The 25,986-nt window shown below is 41.1% G+C and overlaps 2 protein-coding genes, 1 long non-coding RNA gene and 3 other non-coding genes across 10 annotated transcripts; 1 reads left to right on the plus strand and 5 right to left on the minus strand.

The window, feature by feature from the left end:
• Window positions 1-323: 323 nt before the first annotated feature.
• On the minus strand, window positions 324-6,282 carry gnl3 (guanine nucleotide binding protein-like 3 (nucleolar)). The gene is made up of 15 exons (XM_035630824.2): window positions 6,139-6,282; window positions 5,884-5,942; window positions 5,206-5,346; window positions 4,942-5,061; window positions 4,771-4,851; window positions 4,544-4,676; window positions 4,332-4,435; window positions 3,129-3,279; window positions 2,871-2,958; window positions 2,590-2,767; window positions 2,339-2,481; window positions 1,970-2,103; window positions 1,167-1,297; window positions 881-950; window positions 324-798 (listed from the first exon to the last, which is right to left on the minus strand). Exons 1-15 carry the CDS (start codon window positions 6,149-6,151, stop codon window positions 707-709), a joined length of 1,638 nt encoding a protein of 545 aa, XP_035486717.1. The 5' UTR covers window positions 6,152-6,282; the 3' UTR covers window positions 324-706.
• Window positions 1,370-1,445, minus strand: LOC118310156. The gene has a single exon (XR_004793743.1). It is a non-coding gene; the product is annotated as a small nucleolar RNA SNORD19 (small nucleolar RNA).
• Window positions 2,207-2,281, minus strand: LOC124850074. Its single transcript, XR_007030939.1, has one exon. It is a non-coding gene; the product is annotated as a small nucleolar RNA SNORD19 (small nucleolar RNA).
• On the minus strand, window positions 3,402-3,488 carry LOC118310159. Its single transcript, XR_004793745.1, has one exon. It is a non-coding gene; the product is annotated as a small nucleolar RNA SNORA47 (small nucleolar RNA).
• Window positions 6,283-7,845: 1,563 nt separating the features above from the next.
• LOC118309102 (zinc finger and SCAN domain-containing protein 22-like) lies at window positions 7,846-10,764 on the plus strand. Its single transcript, XM_035630828.2, has 2 exons — window positions 7,846-8,128; window positions 9,280-10,764. Exons 1-2 carry the CDS (start codon window positions 7,948-7,950, stop codon window positions 10,197-10,199), a joined length of 1,101 nt encoding a protein of 366 aa, XP_035486721.1. The 5' UTR covers window positions 7,846-7,947; the 3' UTR covers window positions 10,200-10,764.
• Window positions 10,765-20,871: 10,107 nt separating this feature from the next.
• Window positions 20,872-25,986, minus strand: LOC118310118. 5 transcript variants are annotated; one of them, XR_004793714.2, is made up of 4 exons: window positions 25,825-25,986; window positions 25,361-25,463; window positions 24,116-24,221; window positions 20,872-23,994 (listed from the first exon to the last, which is right to left on the minus strand). It is a non-coding gene; the product is annotated as an uncharacterized LOC118310118 (long non-coding RNA). The 5 variants fall into 5 exon arrangements; XR_004793716.2 differs by having other exon boundaries at window positions 24,116-24,224; XR_004793713.2 differs by having other exon boundaries at window positions 24,116-24,346.

Below are 25,986 nucleotides of genomic sequence, written 5' to 3' on the forward strand. Positions count from 1 at the left end.
TTCCTATGATCTTTGTTTTAGTGTGCAGGTAATGAGTTATCCTGTAATTCCATGCCAGTTATAAATGTAATCTTCATTTCCACCCTGTGAGCAGTGTGGAAAGATCTGAGTTGAGAGACTACTCTCAAGTTGGCCAAGTCAAACTTGTTGCAATGGAAATAATTCAAACATAAACCACAGTACCTGATTTACATTAGTGCAGTTACATGAAAGAAAAATGTTTTCTTAACTAGGGGTTAATATCTGAATAAAAATAACTGGAAGAAATGCTTTTAAATTGTTTCAGTTGCAGTGATTGCTTTGAATTCATTTTTGGAAAAAAGGTTTTTGTAGAGGATTTATTACATTTACAGTAAGTCACTTATATACATTCTTCTGCATTGACACAAGATTCTGCAAATGACCTCTGGACATTTAAAAAGGAGAAGTCATCAGTGATTAAATACATGAGCTACCAGCAATCCATATCCTGGACTGCAGTTAGCCCTAGACAAACAAACTCAATGCTCTCAACTGAACAATGAAGTCATGAATAAAGGTTTGTCTCAGCTGGAAAACGCCCTCCGTCCTCCAGGTTTAAGCAGTGAGGGTAGGCCACACATGAACAACTAGGCTAAGTCATGCACTGTGTGTTGACAAGTCCACGTCTACATCCTCAGACCGCGTGAGCGCAGGCATTAGTTCAGAAGCAGTGAACGGGTGGAGCTCATTTAAAGTCCGTGTTGAAGTCATAGGCGTCATCTGCTGAGGCCGCAGAGAGGCTGATGTCGACAGCAAACTGCACTTTGTTGGGTTTTTCTGCAAAGACAGGGCAAGATGTTTAAATATGACCCAGCGGGTGTAGTTGAGTAATAAATTGAATTATTAAAACAGACTTTACTTATGAGAGATTCCTGCTGCGGTCTCTCCACTTGTTCCGTTTTATTTAGCTCCTCTGCAGTTTGTTCAGGCTGCATGAAGAGAAGAGGTTTCAATCATTTAGATTCCAACAATCCTCAAGATACAAAGTGATCTCAATGATTTAAAAAAAAGAAAAGAAAAAAAAAGGTGCAGCCAGCAGGATCAGAGTTGGATTAGAAGTCTTCATAAACAAATCAAGACTTGCGTATTTGTCCTCATTTCCATGCTGTATCATCATAAGTTCTCCAGAACAAACACATAATTACCTCTTCGCTCTGCACCGTGTCCGTCTCTGTGGCTGTAGCGACAGGTTTGTCCTCAATGACGCTCAGCACGCCTGCAGTTGGGCCTTTAGAGGTGAAGCCTATACTGCTGGCCTTGTTTGGAAATTTAACACCTTCAAGAGAAACGTTTCTTTCAGTTATGTGAACATGTTTTCTAATGCAGTACATTTACATGTTTTTCCAGGCATAGTGTTTGGATCAGAGTTGGATTAGAAGTCTTCATAATGAAATCCAGACTTGCACTTTTTGTCCTCATTTCCACACTGATGCCCTGCAGTTGCCCACTTTCCCCAACCCTATAGGACTATGTCTCAGAGAGCCTGTGTCCTGAGGTACATTTCTCTCAGTGATTGCACGGATCATACAAAATAACATTGGTAAAATAAGATGCGAGGGGATTTAAACGCAATTTTTCGCTTCCTCCAATAACCATCACATAATCTAACAGCGTTTGGCTGCTTTCCCACATCTGTTCATCTGAACGCCTGTGGACAGCTCACTGTAACCACTAGTCAGCTGAAAGACAACCCACATTTTTAAACTCAAAATCTCTTATTTGAGCCTATACAGTTTCCATTCTTTGAAGAATGGTGAAGTATAAGCAAACATTTTTTTTTCAATTAATTTGGTTTAAGTGCTGAGGAAAAAAGCTGAGATGCATCAGTCAAGTTTCATAACGGAAGGGAAAACACTGCATCAGTGGTTCTGTTGTATTATCCCTCCATTTCCCTCCCAACACGTACAAAAGCTATACACACTTTAAATTCTGAACTTCATGCCCGTACCTTTTAGAGTTTCTTCGTTTCCCTTTTGCAGTTTTGTTAGGTCCCAGCCTTTCTGCATCTCAGCGACCACGGCTTCAGACAGGTATGCAGGGAGGCTCTTTTCTGTTGCCACACAGTGGTAGCTCATCTTAGCCCTGAGGCGATATTAAAACAAACGTGTTACATTTTGTCGAGCTAAAGCAAGGCATGTAGCTCTCCATCCTCTTCTTATATCTATACATTTGCAGTTTTTCCAGGCAAAGTGTTTGGATCAGAGTTGGATTAGAAGTCTTCATAATGAAATCCAGAATTTGCGTTTTGTCCTCATTTCCACACTAATGCACCGCAGTTCCCAACTTTTCCCAACCCTAGAAATTCATACAAACTCACCCTGTCCAGTCAGCAAGGAAAACTGTGGCTGCGTGCTCCGTGTTAGCGACTCCGCCCTTTTGCAGATAACCGTGCTTTTTGGCAAACAATGTCAAAAACTCCAGTGAGTTTCTGTAGTCGGAGAGATTGTACTGAAGCATGATCTGAAAAGTGAGGACAAATTACGTCAACTGCCTTTTATCCATTGTATTTCTAAACAGAAGACGCTAATGCATCTACCCATCTCTCTCGTGATGGAAAAAACGTCCTACCTGTTTCTGGTCACACTGTTTGAGCAGAGTCCTGACAGCATCCATCACATTCTCCTGGCCCTCCTCCACCTGCAGGCTCCTCAGTGCCATCGAGGCCGCCGGGTTGGATGGCAATGCCACGACTCCGGGGCTGTCTATTAGCTTCACATTCTTTAAGATGTGCACTTCCTGCATGGATCTGCAGAGTTGGAGTTCAAATTTGATCATGGGCATAAGCTGTAAAAAGGAGGGCCTAAGAATTACACTTTAATACAATAAAAAAATGTATGCTTGTCACTCACTTTGTGATGCCCCTCTTGACTCCAGAGTTGCAGGCCAGGATCCCCTTCATGCTGTTGATGACACTGCTCTTCCCGACGTTCGGAAAACCTGAGGATAAAAGAAAAAAAACTTGAAACAATAGAGTACATCTATGTCACAGAGGTGGATATGATAGCAAATAATTTACAATGTTAACATAATATCAATATTAAGTCCACAGATGATAGAACACAATGTCGAAGAAAGTCACTTTCTCAGACGGGGAAAGTTGTGCTTACCAACTATGCCCACTTTGAGTGAAGCATCATTCTCCGTGTTCGCTGCATAATTTGAGAGCAGCTCAGTGAGGCAGCTGCTTCCAAAGCAGGCTGCTGCTCTGGATTTGTCCAGGACTTGGTTGGACGCAACTATCCTGCTCTTCTTGGCTTGCTGATCAGGACAGAATCAGACATGAGATGCAATGCATTGATATTGGAAAAACATTTCTAAGATGTTCAATTTTAGTTTTGTCCACAAACGCACACGTACAGCTCTGTTGTTGACAGAACCATAAAATTTGGTGGTTTGTTTAATACTCTTGGAGGCTATAACCAGTTATAACAGCACAACACAAGCTGCTCAACCTTCTCAGTCCTCCTTGTTTCACAGACATACAGACAGCATTAACATGAATGATATCTAAGAAATGATTGTTTACATCTCTCTCATTTGCATTTCATTTTTTAAAGATATTTTGGGGGGATTTTTAAGCCTTTTTTAGACGACAGGACCGTATATAGACCTGTCATTTGCATTTTAATTATATTATATGAAAATATGGATAGGAGGTGAACATGAATTAGTCAAAGTAGGGTTTAGGAGGCTTTAGGTAAACGTTTGTGATGAAACAAGAAAGTATCCATTGGCTGATGTGTGGTTCAGCTGTTAAGGTTGAATCTTGAAATGTTTGGTATCGTTTTATTACGGAAAATCATAGCTTTCTAACCAGGCACAACATTTGTATAAACTCAAACGCGTGTTTTTCCCCGAATAGATTGCTTCAATAAATAGCTAAATGTGACTTGCATGAAGCACATTGATTAGCATCACATTTAACTGGCACTATATATGATCTGCTCATTGCAAAATGTATAGATTTTTTGTTGTTTTCCACTATAAACAAAATAATGTGCATAATTCTACAATGTAAATAGAAAATAGCCCACATGCCCTTATTTTTTGTATGGGTATGAAGTAAAATAATACAACTTAAAATTGTTGGTGAACTTCTTAACACAAGACAGCTATGGCCTGTCAGTGGTTTTGTGTTTTTGTATTGTAGTTGCATCAAATTGAAAGATGCACCAAACTATTTCATGTTACTTTAATACAGTAAAAGGCCTCAAGTTAGGTGTTTTATCTCTCAATTCAATGCTAAGATAGGTTGGTGAACACCAGTCTAAACAATTGGTTTCGGTTAGTGATTTGTAAAATGCACCTACCACCGTTTTGTCCTGAATCTGCATTGATGCTTTAAACAAAACAACTGGAAACTCCTTTTGCAAACACTGGATCCAATTCTCCACATTCTCCTGTGGTACCAGGTCTACAACACAGTGAAAAAACAAAGCAGTCATGAGTTAGACAACAAACCTGCTAACCATTGAGTGGACTTAACTATAACTTGACAAATAACAATCCAATGTCAATTTACCTATTTTGTTTAAAACAAAGAGCAGTTTCTTGTTGCCCCTCTGCAGCACCGCCTCCTCCAGCTGTGGACACCTGCACCCCAGTGGATCACGAGCATCAAGGACTTCAATTACTACATCAGATGCATCAATCACCTTAGAGGGAGATCAGATTGAGCATTAATACACGGGTTTATAAGGAGAATTAAAGTTCTTTCTTGAGCTGTAAAACAACCACTGGTTTTCCTACCTTATTTAATTCACTGCAAAGGAACTGTTTTGAACTCTTGTCTGTGGCAGTGCGTTTCTCTGAACGCTTCCCCTTCTCATCCTGAAGGTTAATGACAAAAAAAAGTAAGTTGGTCAACGTCGAAATGGTTAAAATCTGATTTCAAAGAGGTCTGCAGCGTTTCCCTTTTACCTTCCGAAGCTTCTTGGCCTTGGGTTCAGTTTCTGTACTCGCAGGCTCCTTTTCCTTCTTCCTCTTCTTGGCTCGCTCATCTTTTGCGGCTTGTCTTTTTTTCTCTTTTGCTTCTTCAATCTGTGGGACAGCAATTAGAATCTGACATCTGGTTGCACCAACACAAGGTCATACAAACACGTTTCCGAGAGGCATCGTCCTTGACTCCATGCGTGGGTCTGTTCGGTAGCTCTGCATGTACACGGGCTTCATTATTGTGCCAACCTGTAGCCTCCTCTGCTCGGCCTCCCTGAGGACCTCCTCTTTGAAGGGAGCGCTGCTCGGCACTCCGGGATCCTTCTTCACTCGTTTGCTCACTCCTTTCTTCTTTGCCTCTTTTCTCAGCTTTCTGGTGTGCTCCCGGACCTGAAATATAGAACATGGGCATGTCATTCAACTAGAGATGCAAAAGTTAATCGTATAATCCATTAGTAATCGATTACTAAATTGAGTCAATCACCAACTATTATGATAATTGATTAATCGGTTCAAGTGGTTATTTTATATAACTATTTATAGTATTATTATTAAGTTGAAAATATCTGATTTCAGCTTCTTAAATATTAATATTTTCAGGTTTCTTCGCTCCTCTGTGAGAGTAAATTATATATATTTGGTGTGTGTAAATGACAAGACACCTTAGGGATTTGGGAAACACAATCTTATTTTTTCACAATTTTATGACATTTTATGGACCGAACAACTACTCGATTAATCGAAAAAATGATCGACAGGTTACTCCATTATGAAAAAAGTCGTTAGTTGGAGACCTAAACTCGACTCATTAAAATTCTGTAAAACTGCGAGGTGCGTAGTAGCAGGAGCAGCTAACACCTCGTCTCTCGAGCTATTCATATTTATCTGCTGGTCATGTGAACGTCACAAACAAAGTCAGATGCTTACCTTCTTCTGTATTTTATATCGTTTGGAACAGGACACGCGCTTACTCGCTTTCTTTAACTCTGCAGGCAAAAAGAGAAAAACAGTGACGTCGGTTGGACAGTTAGCTAAAGGCGAAGCTAATGCAGACTAAAGCAGTCGCGGCTGTTCCACGGTAGTTTATACAGTAGGTGGATTAACCGAACAATAAAGTCTCAAACAGTCGCTTTTAAGAAATTATAAAATGTATGTAACATCGCCGTGTATGTGTGAACTTACTCGGTCGCTTCATGGTGCCGCAGTGTGACTGAAATGCTCTCACACGTGGAGGAGACGTGCACGAGTACGACGCTTTGTCACTTCCGCTTATGCTCGTGCTTGGCGGATGTTGCGCCCCCTGCCGGGCTGGAGTGTTTAAAGCCACTATGGACGTGATTGCGCTATTGACTGTTCTTTTATGTATTTATAGAAATAATCGTCCATAAAACATTATATTCTTTATCAATTTACTCGGCATTATGTCCTACATGTCTAGCTGGTGGTCGAAACTGACATCGTAAATCGAATTTACGTTTAAAAGTAATGACTTTCTACTATTATTTATTTTCTCACTTATTTCAAATGAGTGTTAGGATGAATCTACTGCCCTGGCAACATTATTTTACACTTGAGACGATATATATATATGACCATATTTTAATGTCACTACACACTGCATATGCAACTGTACTTCTATATTAATATCATATCAGCAAACCTGAAGCACATCCTTTTCGGCTGCAAGATGAGCCTTAAGCAAGGCCCGTTACACCTGGCATCACCACCACGTGCTGAGGTGGCTAGCAGTTACTCTGGAGACCACACGGAAATCCATCAATGCCCTGCCTCCTCCGTCATCCCCACTCTGCATCAATAAGGGAGTTTGGCAGTGAAAGTGCAAAGCAAACCTAGGTCTGCATGATAAGACCAGAGACTAGGCAGCTGGGAGGGGCACAGGACTGGAGGCTAGTGGCAGACCTGGAACTGAGGCTCTGTTTCGCACCTGAGATCAACATGACCAACCTCAGACCAGACCCGGTGCTTTGGGCTTCCTCAAAGTTTTCATCACAGAGCTTACTGGGCCCTCACTGCCCTGTGAGCATGCTGTGGAGGAAGACTATGGGGAAGAGGCGCACCTGGGATGCCAGATGTCGCCAATGAGCCCTCTGGAGGTTTTTTGGGCCTATCATTGAAACACCAGTGAAGGAGGGTACCCACCTGATGACCCCAAAGAAGCCTCACCTACCCCCCCATCTGCCATTCCATTCCCATCCCTCTTGAAAATCCCACTCTCAAGTATGTGCAATAAACGAGGGATGTATCATCTACTGTTTTAATGTAAAATTATAATGCACATTCTTCAACCGACTCTTCTGTCCTGTATTAGCTTGTAGCCTGTGTCCCATCTACTTGTCATGTTTCAGTATACATTTCTGATGATGCGTTCTGAATTCTCTAACCAACAAGGTGAAGAATAACAAAGCCAAGGTCCAGGCATCTACTTCTACTTTGAGAAGGATACTGATGCTGACAATAACTACTGACATGTTGGTCATGTCAGTGTTTGAAAACAGCCCCCCCCCCCTTTTATGTGCTGAGCATCACTGATTTCATCACTGATTTCTTCTTCAAAACTGTCACCAGAAAAAACGACATTTTACAGCTGCCAGACAAACATAACCTACAGATCTCTCATAATTAGGACACACTATAAAAAATGGCGTATTCAGCAGTGCTCTAAATGCTGCACCCTTCAACGTGAATGTGTTGCGTCACTTTGAGAGCAGCAGGTATCGCACTGCATTCTGTGGCCTGTGTGCGAGCTGTCAGATTGTCTGACCGGTGGCGTTCACGCACTTTAAACCCAACCCGAGGCACCCGGCGTTGCCACGGCCAAGTCGCTGGAGGGGAGAGGGGAGAGGGGAGGGGGTTGAAAGTCGAGAGCGAAGAAGAGAAAACTCCGGGTCACGTGACAGGGTTGAGCATCTTTTTTTTTTTTTTGGCCCATCTTGGATATTAGCAAGAGCTCAGTGCTGCCCAGGAAAAAAAATGACCAAACTGCAGTTTCTCAACGTCTTTTTGACGGAGCGCCTCATGCTCGCCGCGCAGGAGATCTACAAGTCCGTGGAGGACACGATCCTGGAGTACCAGGAGGAGATCGCGATCCGGGAGCGGGAGAACGACCACCTGAGACGCAGGCTGCGGGACGCTGGGATCGAGATATGGCCAGGTTAGCCCCGCGCGAAGCTAACGCCGCAGTGCGTGTCCGGCCAGCCGAGTCTGCGGGCTGGTGACACGGGAGCGGCTGCGCGGCGGAACAAGTACAACCGCGCGGCAAAATGGGCCTAAAAACAAGGTCGCCCCGCTCCGGGACAAGTCCCCGTCAGTCGTCGGCGGGCCGGTTGGCGCTAGCCGCTAGCCGCTAGCCGCTAGCCGCTGCGGAGCGGCTAGCGCGTTAGCAAACCTTTGTTCGTTAGCAAGCGAGCTAGCTTAGCCGACTAGCTCGCAGCCGAGCGAGCGCTCGGCTTCACCCTCAAGTTTCCGCGCGTATGTCGATGAAGGCGCGGCGCCTCTCCGCGGTGTGTTCCACGGGGACAGATGCCGCGGACCGCCGGCGCCAAAAGCAGCAGCAGCAGCAGCAGCTCTTTGTGGGCGTTGAGCGACGGCGTTTGTTGTTCACGCTCCATTTTCAAACCTACCGCTGAGACCGCGGCCAATGTGCTGCCAGGGCTGCTGCTGCTTGTTGTAATTGTTAATACTTCATGTCTTCTCAGATTGAGTCGTTTTCTTCACTTGCACCAGTTGTTCTACTTGGTAGTGCAAAGTGGAAAAGTGTTGCTGTGACAGTTAACACTTCTAAGTGGATGAATATTTTATAGTGACACGGTATCAGAATCAGAATCAGTTTTATTGCCAGTGCAACTGAAACTAACTGTTATCAAAGATTAGGACACTTTAATGATGTGTCATCAACCCTCGTGGGACAAGGGCTCATGTGCCCTTTATGCACGGCAAATGTCACGTTATGGCATATTATGTGCATTTCTATAAGAATATTTTCTTATTGTTTTATTGTTTCAGTTGAAACAGGAAGGCGGTGAGTTCAGCGCCGCACCTCCTTTGATGGAAAATAAAATTGTCTGCTAAAGGGATGTTTTCAGGTCGGCCATAAACTTACAGTATCTTAAACTTGTGTTTAACTACAACTAAGATGATGCACAAGTCCATTTTGATATGCAAATACCACCACCTGAAGCAAACTAAAAGTCTGTGATGTGCAACTGCCATAGGTCATATGTAGTTTAACCAGAGTTGGACTGCACCACGGACTCGGCTGTGTTTGCTACTGTGGAGTTGACATTGTCGTTGTTGTGTTTTCAGATCGTCCGTCCATGCCGCTGTTGGAGGAGGAGGATGGTGAACAACCACGCCGTGAGTGGAGTCCCAGCATGGGGCATGAGGAGCGTATTCCAATTCAGATTAAGGATAAGAGAGATGTCCGGGCAAACCAAGGAGATGAACAGCTTCCGGGGCAAGGTTCTTGCAGCACACCCGAGAACATGTTCACTCCTCCACGTGTCAGAAACGAATATCCCCAAGACGCCCCCCACACATCCAACCTCCCTCAGAGTCAGGGGGTGGAGAACAGAGAGAGGGATCCAGGCACCAGAGGCTCCTTGAGGCACGTGAAGGCAGAGGGTGGAGGTGGCCACAGAGGCTCTACTTCCTCCAACAGCGGTGCCCAGCCTCTCGCACCAGTCAACCCAAACTGCTCAAACGAGAACAACATTGACATTAGTGGCGCGGAGAATGGAGGACAGATGGCTGGTGCCAAGGGGACTGGAGCTGGAGCTAACAGGGCACAGGCCTCTCAAATGCGCAACCAAGGAGCCAGTGCTGTGGACTGCCCCCATCAGAAATCCCCCCTACAAGGACACATGTCATCTTTCTGCTGCAAGGTTTGTGGTGAGGCATTCAGTCACGTTGGCCACTTGCATGTGCACGTACAAGTGCACACGCGGGAAAAACCGTACCGCTGTGGTGTATGCGGGAAATGCTGCAGCTCCTCCGGCAGGCTCCAGGAGCACCAACGTAGCCACACGGGAGAAAAACCATTCCGCTGCCAGATTTGTGGAAAGGGCTTCACACAGATGGCTCATCTGAAGGTCCACATGAGGATCCATACGGGGGAGAAGCCCTACAGTTGCCCTGTGTGTGGCAAGTGCTTCAGCCGCTCTGACAAAATCAAAAGGCATCTCCAGACCCATAGCCGTGAGGGAACCTATTTCTCAGGGCAATGATGCAAGTGTGTTGTTAAACATATTCACGTGGGAAACTTTTCTACAAAAAGCTAAAAACGCTGCCAGCGAGGCTTTTTTCCTTCCAAATTTCCAAGTTTCCAAGAACTAGGGATTCAGCTGCAGCTCTTGGCAAATATTTTTTTTAATCTATCCTAATTCTTCTCCACACCATAGTTCCTAAATAGAATTTTTATTAGTCAGTTAGGTACGTCATTTACTTAATTTTGTACTTGTCACTAAGAATTAAATCTCTAAAACAATTTAAGTTCTTAGCTAGCCTTTCTAAATAATCTAGCCTTTCCTTAGTCTCATACTTAGCATGAAGAAGTCTTCCACACATGCCTTGAAACTGAGATGCATTAAGAAATGCAACAATGTCCACAGCACAGTCACGGCTTATTATCAACCAGCCACTTCATATCTACAAATTCACACTTGACATTAGGGCTGCAACTAACAATTATCTTCATTATAGATTAATCTGTCGATTCTTTTCTCGATTAATCGATTAGTTGTTTGGTCCATATAATGTCATAAAATGGTGAAAATGTTGATCGTGTTTCCCAAAAACCCGAGATGATGCTTTGTTTTGTCCACACACCAAAGATATTTAGTTTACGGTCATAGTGGAGCAAAGAAACCAGAAAATGTTCACATTTAAGAAGCTGAAATCAGAGAATTATGGCTGAACCGATTAACTGTTGCAGCTCTACTTGACATTAATCTCACAAACATTATTTTATGACCTAAAATGAAGAATCTGTATTCATGTGCAATCGTCTACATTTTCTAACTGATTGGCAAGTGAGCCCTAGGAGTTATCTGGATAAGTCCAACACTGGTAGTAGGTTTTTTGTTTTTATGAAGCAATTAAAGAAAATAGGTAACAGACTATGGGCAAACAAAAAGTTGGTGGAACTCCCCCCTTGTCTGGTGGCTTAACTGGTTGACAAGGAGTCTGATTTGGCATTTTTCTCTGTTTTGAGTCATGATGTGAGTTTGCTTTTCTTCTCGGTGCTGTTACATTTTTGCAGAGCTAAATACTGCCATCTCACATAGTCAGTGCTTCATGTTGTCCACTGAAACATGGACAAATCTATTGTGAGACTACTCCACTGCTTTGTGAAATAATGTGATGTTTTGTAAAATACCACTAGTCTCCATCTACCATACATTTAGGGATATTGTGGCGTCTTTTTCTTTCTTTTTTTAAAATGACATGCACTACCACGCAGAAATTCCCTCTATCGTAGGGCCATACAGTATTAGCAGAACTTATCTGTGGTTTTCCAGGGGTCTCAGCCTGCAGAGATTCACGTTCGCCTGTGTTTCCACTACAGTAGTGATTCACAAGTGAGGTTGATCGATCATGGAATCAGGTGCTTCCGCTGACCAAACCGGACCGACCCCCCCCCCCCCCCCCCCCCCCCCCCCCCTTTCTCCTCTCAGGACTAATGCTGCATTCATAACACGAGGGCATTCCACATATACGAACCTCTGACTTAATACAGCTAACTAACTAAGTCAGAAACTCAGGGTTTGTGAGTTTTCCCATTGAATTAGTTCCTGCTTGTTTCAGAAAACAATAAAATAAAGATGAGCAAAATGTAAAATGAAATGAAACTTTTAGACCGTGTCAGAGCTTAGTTGTTCTCCCTCTACATGTGATGAATGCAGCAGGAGACAAATGCAGCACGTCCGCACTGCTGACCAGCAAGACTTCACTTCTTCTCTGGGACACCTTTACTTCCCCCGCACACACTCTACTGTACAGTGTTGTATCATTGCATATTAAATGTTATTTTTTAATAAAGTAGTCATTGAGTATCCATTGAGTTGACGATGAATGAGTTTAACCTGCAGTCTATTATACTTTTATAGACAGAGGTGAACTTAGTTCTTCCCATTATTTATTCATCAGAAAGTCCATTAGTGATGTTCCCTATAAAAATATGTTTGGTTTTTCAAGTGTAAAACAAAAAAAGCCTTTATTCATAAAGGAGTTTTGTTTTATATCAGCACTGTTTTAATACATAATAAATCAAGTATCTGAAGAAAGGATTCATTAAGCAAAGAGTTGTTTAGTTAATGCCATCAGCAAGTTTCCCTCTTCAGAAGATGTTCAGAGTCACTATACTTGTAGTCAAATACTTCAGTTGCTTGTCGGTAATTTTTAATGGAAGCACCAGAAATTTTAACATATACTCTACCACCTGATCGATATTCTTGGGGAACAGGCTTTTTCTCACAAGACACCATGATAAATACATGAGTGTAAAAAGTAATTGTGCATGTCTGCTTACTGTCGCGTGGACATGGTTTACTTGGGACTTTATTAGCCGTTGTTAATGTTTTAATTTTTTCAATTTTAAGTTTGAAAAAAAAAAGGCTGTTCAAAATGCTGCACTGTAAGTTCTATAGCTAGGCATTAAACAATCACACAATTATTCAAACTACAGTAAAGTTCCTCAGACACAATGCGCTGACAGCTTGTAAATATTTTGATAAACAAAATGACAGCAGGGGCTGGATCAAATAGTGGCTGCCGCATGTAGCTCTCCGGCTTTTTCCGGTAGCAGCTACAGCAGCCGCTGGTCTATGATGAATAAGTATAGTTGATCAGCATTCAGCAGCTCTGGCAGGTCAGTGGCTCCTGAGGCTGTCATCGGAAAAGCCACAGCTAAGTGTTTTGTTGTGTAGTAACATATATTCAACACTTGGTGGGGTACATTGCATTTCAATTCATGAGAATACAACGAGTGAAAATTGCAAAAGGTGAAATCCTTGTGAGATAAAAGAATACTGCACATTCTGATGACTTAAATACACAACTGGCAAAATATAATGACTACTTTTATACCTCAAACAAAAAACAGACAAATTGTTTGTAAATGCAATTTTTTTTTGTAAGCAGCCTTGTAGACTTGTGGAACACCTAACTATCCATGGCAGGTTGCCAGTTTGATATATTTGAGCAGGCTACATCACGAAGAAGAAAAATAGGTTTAGAACGACTGCAATATGTTTCCTATTTAATTTCCATGATATAGGCCTCTTGAAATGTGAAGGAATACTCTTGCGATATTCATCACAATCATAACAATTTATTATTTTTTATGATGACAATACATTTTCCCAGCAGCCGTGAATAACAAGACCAAAGTTTTTAAATCAATGCCGCCTCCCGAAGGAGGTCGGACTTGCACACCGCCCTGTGATTTGCAGTCACATGTCACATCTCAAGGTGCAGGCAGGACATGGTGGATGCCCACAGCAGCAACGACCAGGAGTCCACGGAAATCCAGCCAGGAGACTGAGGGAGCTGTTCAACGTATGATATATTGTTTTCGTGTACCAAATGAATAGAAGATATTGAGGTAACCTTCCTTTTTGTGCTAATAGTGAACTGTTACTTTGCAATTATGTTACCTATTCACAGGCAATCAATTGTTCAGAATTTCATTTAAAAAATTGACTCTAGAATCACAAACTGATTCCTCTAAATTCACCTTTACCTGCTGTTGAAATATCAAGCACCACTTTGCCCTATATTGCCATGCAGCTACTCAGTTGACATTCTACAAAAGCCGATGTCTATGACTACACCTCAAACACCTTGTTCTTAATATCTAAGAAAAGCAAAGAGCATCCATATTTTATGACAGAAGGAGTGTTTCGATGTCTGACAGCTGTCGGTTGATTGAGTGAGGGAGATATGAGTTCTCCACGGATTTCATTCAAATGTTAACAAGTCTCCAGTTTTAGTATTCTGTGGAGACGGCAGCCCATAACCCAAGAGGCTCTTATTAAATATTATGTTTCATAGATGTAGTTAGTGGCAGTGGTGTGTGGTGACTTTCACACAAGAGGAGCTGCACACCGCTCACCCCCACCCTGTACCCAAACGACGCACCAACTCGATGTCTCAATGCATGATTCAGCTGTTTACTACAATGTGGGTATTTCGAATTCAATTATTTTTTTTTATCCATTTTGTGGGAATGTTTATTTATCCTGAAATGAAGCTGGGTCTCTATATTCCTCTCCCAACATCACCTATTGACAAAATTTTCATTACAAAAACACAGTTTTACAGATCACAATTCCATATGTTCAGGTACAAATAAATAACCTGACACATTGATTGATGATGGGTTATTCCTTTGGGAAAATAAAACCCAATCGATTCACCAGTACCGCTGGAAAACATGATATCTCTGGGGATGCTTTCATTTTCCAGCTATCTCTTATTATATCCCTAGCATGCACGCACACGCACACACACTCACACGCACACACACACACACACACACACACAGACACACACACACACACACACACACAGACACACACACACACACACACACACACACACACACACACAACACACACACACACACACACACACAACACACACACACACACACACAAATGCACACAACACACACACACACACACACACACACAACACACACACACACACACACACACACACAGACACACACGCACACACACACACACACACACACAAACACACAAGATTAGTATTTTACACCTCACATATCCTGCAGCTTTTGTCTGACCAGATCGATTTGTTCTTCACAGCGAGGAGACGGCTAGATTACGCCTCTATCAGTACGATCCCTGTTTTATCTAAAGATACAACACTACCTCGGGAGGACTGTGGACATTGAACCATATCTTTCATGTTGGCTGGAGCTTAAGTGATTTGAGGTCCAGTGAGAAAGATGTATCATCATAGAGCTGTGTGAGTGAGTCTTGCTTCCTCAGCAGTCTTCTTTCAGGACAAGCAAGGCAATCAGTTAAAGCTGAAATTAGACATCAATTACAATGATACCAAAGTGGAAGCAATATCTCTCCTTACATATTAGAAGAGCGTTAAAGTGTCTCATATTATTTATTAGCTTTTATCTTGTAATTTACTGCCCTCTTTTTGCAGAAGTAGGCCGTTGTCTGTGGAAGCTATGCGGACTGCCAACCTCGTCTTGTGTCATTCGAGAAAAATTTGTTCAAAACAATGATTCTTTTGGGAATATTTTGGATCTGAGCAAACATGTAAACATACACGCACCAATGGAGTGACTCAAATCATTCATTTGCAGGGATGGGCCTACGTTCACATGGACCAACCCTTGTTCTATTAATGTATTAATATTTGAGCTGCTTTAAAAAAAGAAGAAGTTCATAGGGCATTAAATGAACACAACAGTGGAAAAAAAGTACCCTTTCAAAATGCCCTTTCAAAAAGAATCGTGTTTTCCCCTTTTCAATTTTGGGCAAATGGGGACATTACCAGCAAGTCCTTTACAGTATACGAGTTCAGATTAATATTACAAAAATAGACAATGACATCACTAACATTAGTGACATTACTTGAAATATTGTCTCACTTGAACTGCAACTGGAACACTGAACAAACAGTTGGGATAAAAATTTGTGTAAAAGTCCTTCCCTCCGTAATTTTGTTATCTTGAATAAGATTCGCCATGGGGATTAATTACTACATATAATCTTTTGGAAAATCCATAATAAGCATTACAGGAAAATCATTTGTCACTAATAGGATTACAAACCTCATTTGCAAATACCACAGTGCAGTAACCACTTCACCTTTGTTTCTCCCTCTTACTGCCAGGTTTAGGAAAGAGGTGGGGGAAGACGCTGGGAATCATAATGTTCCTCGGGATTCAAGAGAAGAATGCTACATCATGCATCTACGCCACGTGCACCTCCTCCTGTCATGTGAGGGATCATGTGTGATCACATGCGTTGGTCATCTGTGTCAGACGTCAGGTTTTTTCTGTTCAGTCAGGTGCTCAGATCAGATACAATGATCACTTGTTAATAATTCTTAAAGGCAAACAATAATATATATAAAAAAAATCCCATCCCCATCTTTTTCTAAGTACCCCTCTCCTCATAAAATACTGGTGATATTCTTCTTCATCCTATCTCTTCCTCTCCACACATCCCCCGTTCTGTCTCCCCCTCCTCTCCCTCCACTCATCACTACCTCCTCCACTCTATCTCTCCCCTGCAGTCCAGCCGTCCCACCGCCTGTCATCATATTTCACAGCGGTCCTTCTAAAATGGACATCGGCCTAGATGGACATGTACTGACTCTCCAGGATTACAGGCGCAACCCTATTTCTGATCCCTCTATCCAGGCAAACAGGGACATCTGTCTGAGTTTCCACCTACTGGCAGTGATCGCTCACAAGTGGCAAAATAAATCACCCAGCTCCAGGGTTTTATGATGCTGTTAGGGATGGCAAATCAACATGGAGGGAGTGAAGAAAATATGCATCAGCTAACACACATCTGGTCGGAGGAGGCAGAAGGTCTTAATTATAACCACCTGCAGTTTGAGAAATATATCAAATGCTCCTGTAGCTTGCCGGGTTTATAGAAAAAGCAAAAAAATGAATATCTGAAAGATGCTGAGGCCAAAACTGCATATTTCACATAGCAAACATACCAAGGAACCCTGGTGCGATAAACTCCATTCCTGAAGTGCAGTTGTTTAATCAAATGTAACCTGGCAGATCCATCGAGCGGGGGCTTTCTCCACCTGTTGGGACGTTAAAGTGGCGCTGGTTAAGTTTACTAGGACTCTTTTACATTCTTAGTCACAGAGTGATGCTCATCATCTACGTGATCTGTGTAGGCTTGTGTCGTCTCTTAGTCTCTACCCAATCCGGAAACACAAGCAAGAATGTAAGGAATTGATAAAACTGAGTTTTTATCTACTCTTATGTTCTCTGCAGTTAGCCTGGCTGAGCTGCTTACTATCTACAGAGCGAGGGGAGGGGCTGGCTTCCGGGGGGAGCTTTAGTCTTGAGAAATTTCACAAGAAATTTCAGGCTGAGTAATATATATATATAAACATGGATTATGTGGAACTTGTCAAAGATAACTCAAATAATTGAATCACGCCATTTCCCATAACAAAGGTCTCCTTTGGGTTGATGTGGGCAGCGAGCATCACATCAGTGATCAGTCCAGTTTATACTCTCTACTAATCATTTGGTTAGAGAGAAAGAGAGGGAGGAAAAAGAGGGTAGGCTGAGAAAAAGAGAGAGAAAGCAAATGAGAGGGTGAGGGAGTCTTGGTTCACTGGGCACTGAGTTTAGTGGGCCTCATTAGACATGAAGCTTCATAATAGAGGATCCTCACTAATAACCCTGGTGCTTTGACCCCAGTGGGGCGACGAGGTTCAGAGAGGGCAGGCTTGAATAGATACATCAGGATGAGGGGTGCTCGCCCCACTCAAGTCCCTGGAGCGCCGCTGTTGTTTAAAAAAAAAAAAAAAAAATTCTTATAATGGAATTATCCTGAAAATCAATAAGATTCAAAGAGTAACTTGGTAAACAAACTGGCTAAGCTACATGAAGGATTTTTAAGACTTTAGGCACGTAATAGGCAGTAATAAGTGTGAGAAAGGGATTTGCTGCACTCTCTCCAGCATCCTTCAAAAACCCAGGTTCTTAAAAAGTACTGAGAGCAGAATTATGATGAGAAGACATATAGCTCTGAGGGTTTAAAGCCAGAAACAGATCTTCACCCTCTGCATGTCTTTACTTTTGCCACCATACACAAAAATTGAAATTTAATCAAAATTTTATCTTGGAAATACAGGCTCATCTGTGTGGTTTAGGTGAAAGCGAGTTGTCCAGTTAATTTTCAAGTCTTTTTTCAAGCATTTACTGGAAAATTTACTGAAATGGCAGCGCATGTGCACCCTCAAGACCTAATATGGTCAAGCTTGCAGGAAGCGTATAAAGTCATACCTCAATGCGGCATGGAATGCAATTAGAGGCTTTTATAGTCATAATTATAGCCAAAAGCAACTGATAAGGTCAGTAATCATCCTCCTCAGCTCACAATCAAAATATCCCATCTCACTTTCTCCAGGTTTTCTGTGCCGTCTCAAAGTCTGCTGCATCAGACGAATTCTGGGAGCTCATTTAATTTACTCTTCCAGACTCGTATTTCACATTTGAGTATTAGTCTGGCTACGCCTGGCTACAATTATGATTCCTTCTACCTATTTTTACTTTACTGTATAAGAGCTCTTTTTGTTTTGAAACCATAAACTCACCCACAACAAGTTTATAGTGACCCTGGTTCAGGATAGACAACCTCGGACAACCTGAGTGGAGATAACCCAGTTATATTTCAGTTGTCCTGCTGTTGTTGCTGAAATCTCATTTTTTCAAGCTGCCCTGTGAGAGAAGCTGAATAGGCAAACCCAATAGTCACACTAAGGCTATATAAATATGCAGTATATATAACAATATATGGGTATTTTTGTGTTTTTTCCCCTTAGAAGGTAATGTAATTAAAAATATGCATTGTTTGCCTGTTCATTTGAAAAATTTGACCACTCAAATGAATCTGTCTGAACAGTCTTTCTTAAGAACCCATCAAACACAAAATGTGACAAAAAAACACTAAAGCTGTCATAACATGTTACGTATAAGCCTCGAACATGTTCAAAATTAGTATTTTTTAAAAAGAGCACACAATGAAGACGGGACAATCTTGTTAACAGGGTAAGTTTGTTGATTACAAATTTCCCTTAGTGTATGGTCAAAATTAATTCCTCGTGTTGATCAAAATGTCATAGCACAACATTTAATTTGTATAATCTTTATTTTAAAATGCTTTATTTACTTTCCAATCTCAAGGTCACCAGGACATTGACTTTGCCCCCCCAAAAATGTCTTTGTGCTAAGCTACTGTCTCCTGGATGCAGCTACATATTCAGTACACACACAAGAGTGACGTTTGATGATTTATGTCATCTAACTCAACAAAAACAAACAAACGTGTCAGCAGCATCATTGTCAAGGCGCACAAAGACATTATGGCTGCAGAATGTCAACGCGCAGAGTTGTCCTGAGCAGAGTTAGCAGGGTTCTTTGATATATGAAAGTAACAGAAAGCATTTCAAACTGCCAACAACACACACAAGAGACCTCAGCAACGCTTACTGAATGAAAAAAATAATGCTGTCCACCTCTTACACCTTATCTTATGAATTTTTTATTATTAGGTGTGCACATAATCATGTATGTCCAGAGGAAACCAACAATCTGTGACTCTGTGGGTGTTTTGACTGGAGATAAAGGGATAGAGATAATCAATCACATCCACAAACACTGCAGACATTCGTGGAGGTCACTGTAACAGTTCACAGGAGAGACACTGTTCTGTTCCACCGCTGCTGTGTCCTGCATTACAATCGGCTTCAGCTCTCTGTCTGTCTGAGTCCATTCTTGAGCCAGATGAAAGTGGGAGTTGAAGGGAGAGGTAAAATGAAGAGGTGCAGGTGAGAGGGGAAAAGGTAAATTGGGAGTGAGTGGAAACTCTGAGAGAGTTGAGCAGTAGTAGAGAAAAACTCTTGGAAGTGAATTATGAGGGACTGTTATTCATTTACTAATATAAAATATTATTCTGGGCTTATAATGCTTTTTTGAAAAAAGGCAAAGAGATAATATCATACCGTGGTAAAGGAAGATAATCTGTATTTTCTGTTTGCACTAATAAAATGTAGTCACTTATGAACATAAATCATTTCTTATGATGAACAGACCCATGTCATTGCTTAAATCCTAAACATGTTTTGATGAATTGTCTTAATTAACTCCTGTTTCAGTGACTGCCTCTGAAACACACCAGCTCTGAGAGGGTCTTGAATATTGGTGAATGCTGCAGGAGACAGACTCACATATTGAACAGTAACTGTTTCAATGAACAGCCGAAAACAAAGGCTCTTAACTATCTGCTGACAGCAGGGATTTGTGTCAGGGTCGAGTCAAGCCAGGCGTGTGCAATTTACAATTATTGTCACCAGAGAGTGACAAAACATGGCAAAAACAAGTCAGCATATTGATGCAGTTGCTTCTGAGGTAAGCATGCACTTTTTTAAAAGACACTGACCTTGACACTGCATTGCTGGTGTTGCAAGACCTCTGTTTTCCTGGCATGAGCTGAATCGCTGCTTTTACTGTATGGATTTTGAGAATAGTTTTGAACAGTACAAAAAACATTATTCTGACCAGGTGCAGTGACGTCTCTGAGTCTCCATGAACTTAATATGCCTCGCCAAGATATAGTTCTGCATTGCCCCATGCAAATCTACAATGTGTCTTCATTTCTCTTTTGATGTGGATTAAACGAAAGAGATATAACATGTTAATATCCAGCCAAAGCAAAACTCTCCAGAAGAAAGTAAACTTCATTCCAATTGCCAATTAACCAATAACCAGCCTTGGGACATTGTCCTACTCAACAGTATGTTGATAGGTTAATTCCATATCTAGATAAGGGAGGAAATAAAAAAATAATTATGATATTGATATATGATATATGATATTTTTGAAGGACTCCATTTCAGCCCTAGAGCATTGCAGTTTGAAACTAAGTAACCAGTTGAGGCAAATCCATGGACATGTTGAAGGGCTGCAGAGGACTGAAATCTATGAGTGTAAGCAATTTGGTTGGGCTTGATTGAGGGGACTGTTGGTCTTGGTGGAGGTATGTGCTCTTCTCAGAGCCATATTAGTTTACATAATGCTTCAATTTCCCCACATGACACATTTAGAGTCAAAGGCTGCACTCGATAAGTCAAAATGGACCTCCTTTTATAACCACTTTTTCTTTTCCTCGGTGGAAAAGGCCATGAGGTCAGGGAAAGATGTGAAGAAGAATTCATAAGTCGTTAGGAACAGAGAGCTGCAGTGTGAAGAAAATCCAAATGCACAGGTCGAGAAGTTAGTTTATAGAGTTTTCTGGCCACGTTTGACCTCTTTTATATATTTGTGAAGTAGAGAAAATTCACATGAGTGATGATGATGAAGTCAAATGATATTTACGTACACAGTATTTTGTTATGACGTGATACTGTAAAGACAAATTGAATGTGCTTGTATTTCAACATTAGTCCCAACTGGACTGATGTGAAAGAAATGTTGCTGCCAAAAATAATTGTGGGACAGCCTTATCTCCTTTCTTAGGAAAAGGAGTATGTTCCAGTTTATCCTGTGCTAAAGGAAATGAGATGAGAAGCTCTCAAGCCCAGCATTTAGAAAGTGTGACCAGCTCTTATCATGACTGCATCTGAAATACTTCTGGGTCCTTTTTATTCAGTTCAGAACTTTTCTGAGCAAAACAGACTATTCAAGCGCAGCCAAAGAGTGCATGTGCATGTTCAACTCCATTTTAGACAACTTACATCATCAACTCCAGAATTCCAACGAAGGATTAACATTTGTGGTATGTTTATTGCTAAAAGTGTGTTTTCCTTCCAAACAGCCTGAACTGTCAGTGGAAGAGAAGAGATCCTTCAAGATTTGGATCACATAGTGCAGCCATTACAATTATTGAATGTAATTCAATCTTATTTGTATTGCACCAAATCAAAACATACATCATCTCAATGCAAGTGACATAGTAAGGTCAAAACCTTACTACATATACTATAACTTCATATAACATAATTATCAAAGTGAACGTCATGCATAATGAACTGAGGGTGCGATTTATTTTCAATTTATTCCATCCTGCAAAATCTTTTATATGGAAAAGCAATTTTAAGTCTTTTTTGGGGGGAAGTGGCTGATTCATTTGTATTCTGGCAGCCCTCAGCACATTCTGAATGACCTTGTGGGGGATGATTGGGTAGAGATAGTGTAGAGCAAAGCAACATTTCCTTTGTGCAACAACTTCGATTTGGAAACATTTCTGATTAAAATGGAAATCAGCCCTATTAGTTTAAGTAACAGAAAGACAAAGATTTGTCTTTGAGACTGAGACTCTGACACTGACAGAGGCAGAGAGCACACAGGAGACCAGGTGGTCTGTGTCAGGCAGGCAAACAAAGCAGGCAAGGAGCAAGCAAAAATCACCAAACCCCGGTATTCATGTAGAAGTCTGTACACATGAAGGCAAAGCAGGTGAGTTTGCACACCTGAGTAACAGTGACAATTTGACAAGGAACTAAGGAAGGGGTTTAATGGTGGGAATGATCAGGGACAGGAGGTTGTTGGGAACCAGTTAAGGTTCCCTAGTGTGCAATATTGTTACGTCATTTTAATTTGAATGTCCATGCCTGTGGCTGACAGAGAATAAATGAGGCAAAATCAATCAGAATATGAATCCATTTACATTTGACCACTAATCCCCATCATCCTCTACTGTAAGCAAACTCATTTCCCTGGGGTCTAATCAGATTAACACGTTCACAGTGCCAATGTAAACCACAGCCTCACAGCTCACTGCTGGTGTGAGAGCGAGAGAGAGGACAGAGGGGTACAGAAACTGCCCACAAGTCTATGTAAGGAATGCAAAAGCATAAACTTTGCTGCACACGGAGGGAAATATTTCTTGTTTTATAGCAATGTGTTCTTAAAAAAAAAGATTGATCATGATAACAAATCCAGGCATGCAAACAGCCATAATGACGCCAGAACAAGAGAAAGCTATGGGGACAGGGTGTGATAATTGTTCAAATGGATGACTTTTATTATGCTCATTTGTGATTTTAAATGTTGATGTAATGACTATGTATATTGAAATGTGAAGGCTTACAATTAAGACTATCCAGATATTTGACAATATTTAATATGAAATTATGTCCGGTTATTGTAAGTGAATGAGAAGAAAAAATTATTAATTTAAAAGCTTTGAGAAAAGTTTGAGACCCCAAGCTAGATGGAAATCCGACTGACCGGATGCAGACACTAAAGCCTTTCCATTTCCCAAGACACAGCACAGGAGCAGATCTCAGGTTCACTACAACTACCAACAAGAAACAGGCTGGCCGGTGCCAGAGAGCCTTTACAAAGCCCAGCAGGGCCGACAGATTGGACAGAGCCACTTTCCCGTCGCAAAGAGACAAACACTGATGATATTATCGGCACTTTTATAGTATTTTCTCTATGATCTTCGTTTGTGTTGAGAGAGATGCTGGGTGAATCGTTGGTTCATCACACTTACCCACAGTAATGGCTTTAGGCATTTATGAGCCTCCAGATATTGCACTTTTTGAGGGAAAATAATAAGGTTTGCAAATCAAAAGCAATCTCTATACTAGATGCAACCTTGTGAGCCATCAGGATTTTGAAAAGCTTAAATTTCCTCTGTGTTGCTGCATGACCAAAATCTACTGTCAATCTGCTCCAAGGTTGGTTGAATGAAGCTCTAGATTTCTGAGAGCCATTCAACATGGCTGCATGAAAATTCTCTCAGGCAATTTAATTAAAAAAACTAACAACCACCAAAACACTAGTGTCACTTTTATTGAAACTGAAATGACTTGGAATGAAATTAGAAGAAAGAAGGTGTTTTGGGGAAAATAAAATAAAACAAATTCAGTTTGAGGAGGATGGAATCTGATGTGCAGCACTAACACTTAAGCTATACAAAATCTATGACATTACATACGTATATTTCAATTTGCACAACGTGAACCAAAAGTTGACATTTGTATTATAAGGCGTTCTATGTTTATCTGTAACAAGTTTATTTTCCATAGTTTTATATTTTCATTTATACAACTTTTTTACATTTGTTACACAAAATCAACTGTGTATTCAATCTTTAGTTGGAATAAGCAACATTAGACATTGGAGGATTCTGGAAGTACATCCAAAGCTGTACGCTGCTTTCTGCCCAATGACCTTTGATCTCTTCTTGCAGGGATTCTTTGTTCACTGACGGGGCATGGAATCAAACATGAAGCTGGAGCAGTACAGCAAGAAAAATGACCCTAGAGACACCAAATAAATTCACAATTATAATGCTAACAACAAATAAAATCCTGCTACAGCTTCCTTGATGTACCTCCTATGCAGCCATGAAATCTCTGATTTATCAAGAATTTCTCTCACCACATTGATGATGATGAGATATCCCAACTGCTCATCGTGATCTCAGTGTGAAATATGCAGTGCCTATATGCAATAGGCAGTCCTGCTGCAAATAATCTGCCGGGTCCTGCTGAGACAATCAGAGCCAGATTATTATGCATCTCACTTCCTCACCATCAGGGGTTTGTCACTTACACACATTTGTTGTGTCACACGCCTCGGTGGGATGGAAATGGTCACCAGAGTTGCACTCTGCTCAGGGAGATGAACAACAAACACAGGACACACACCCAGTAAACCCATCGTCCTCACCAGAAGAGGAGCTGACCGGTGACAGGTAAGTTCTGTCAGAGTGTTGTGAGATAGGTTGACTCAGAAAAAAATAATGTGCCCTTTTAGAAAAAAATATACAAAAAATTTAGCTTTGTGAAATATTTAAGAATGAGAGTTGTTACATGTTGTAATTCAGATATGATATATAAAAAACAACAAGGAGACACGATCACTTTTGTGTCAACAAAGACAAAAACAGTCAAAGTAAAGGAGACAGAACTAGTCAAAGATGGAGACATGCACGTTACGGGAAAACCAAGATGCATTCGTAAATGTTTAAACTAACTAGTCTGACTCAGTGTATTCTAAATTTAACTAAATTAACTAAAGTTCAGGTCTTGATGCTGAATATAATAAATGATGCAATATAACCATTTTTTATTAAATATCAGAAAAGAGTTCTGGGAGATTCAAAAATAAATTTAAGAGCAAACTAATCAAATCCCAACAGGATATTTGCATGCAATGTTACATAAAATCTTCCCATTTTCTCATTTAAACCTTTTAGGTTATGTGTCTTAAGATATAGAAAAAATAATAAAGTGCACAATTTAACAAACTTATGTAAACTGAAATAAACATTGTTTCCTCATCTCTTATCATGTTTGCAAGATACAGTCACACTGGCTTTCTGGGCGTCTTGCCAGACATCTTTAAAGCTTCTCTGGAAGTAGAGACCCTAATTGATGATATCTCATTCTCTCTGATGTCTCTTAAACTGAACAGTCAAACTTGAAAGAAGGTAACATCATCTCAGTAATAAGTTAAGAGCAGCCAAAGCTCTGCACTCAGCCAACCTCTGAGAAGAAAATACTGTGTATTCTCTTGCATGCACAGTATTTTTACTTCCACAGAGAACATTGTACAGCTGTTTTCACTTGCTGAATGGATACAAACATGCTAGATACTAGAATGTCACAGTAAAGTGCATACCTCCACCAAGGCCGAACAGTCCCCTTAAATTCACTGCATCATCTTGCATGCACTCATAGATGTATCAGTCCTCTAAATATACACCTCTTTCAAATGTGTGATCCTGCAGACAGACAGACAGACAGACAGACAGACACACAAACACAGACAGACAAACAAACAAACAAACAAACAGACAGGCGGACAGACAGACAGGGGTGAAAACATAACCAACTGAGCAGATGTAATAGCCTTAGTGTGAGTTATCACGACCCCAGCACTTTTCATATATTTTGATATTTTAGTCACATCAGCATTTTTTATCGCTTCAGCAGGCCAATCTTTTATCTACCATGACCATCTTTCTGTTCACAAGTTAAGAATCAATTTATTAACTTTTTTTTGTACTGTTGACTGTTTTTGTACAGTATTTATATACCACAAGAGGACAAACAGCATCTGCTATCAATGTTCCCTTCACTCACCATCTGTCCTGCACCAGTTTGCTTTCCCCATCCCTGATACTTTCAATCTGGCTTCCATCTCCACTCTAATCCAGCTTGATTCGACTACCCGCGCTCTCCTCTCCTTTAATATTGCATGGTGTTTGTTTGCTCCTGGCACCTGCGCAGTCGCAACAGCCGAGG

This window comes from Scophthalmus maximus, chromosome 6 (assembly GCF_022379125.1).
Source record: "Scophthalmus maximus strain ysfricsl-2021 chromosome 6, ASM2237912v1, whole genome shotgun sequence".
NCBI lineage: Eukaryota > Metazoa > Chordata > Actinopteri > Pleuronectiformes > Scophthalmidae > Scophthalmus > Scophthalmus maximus.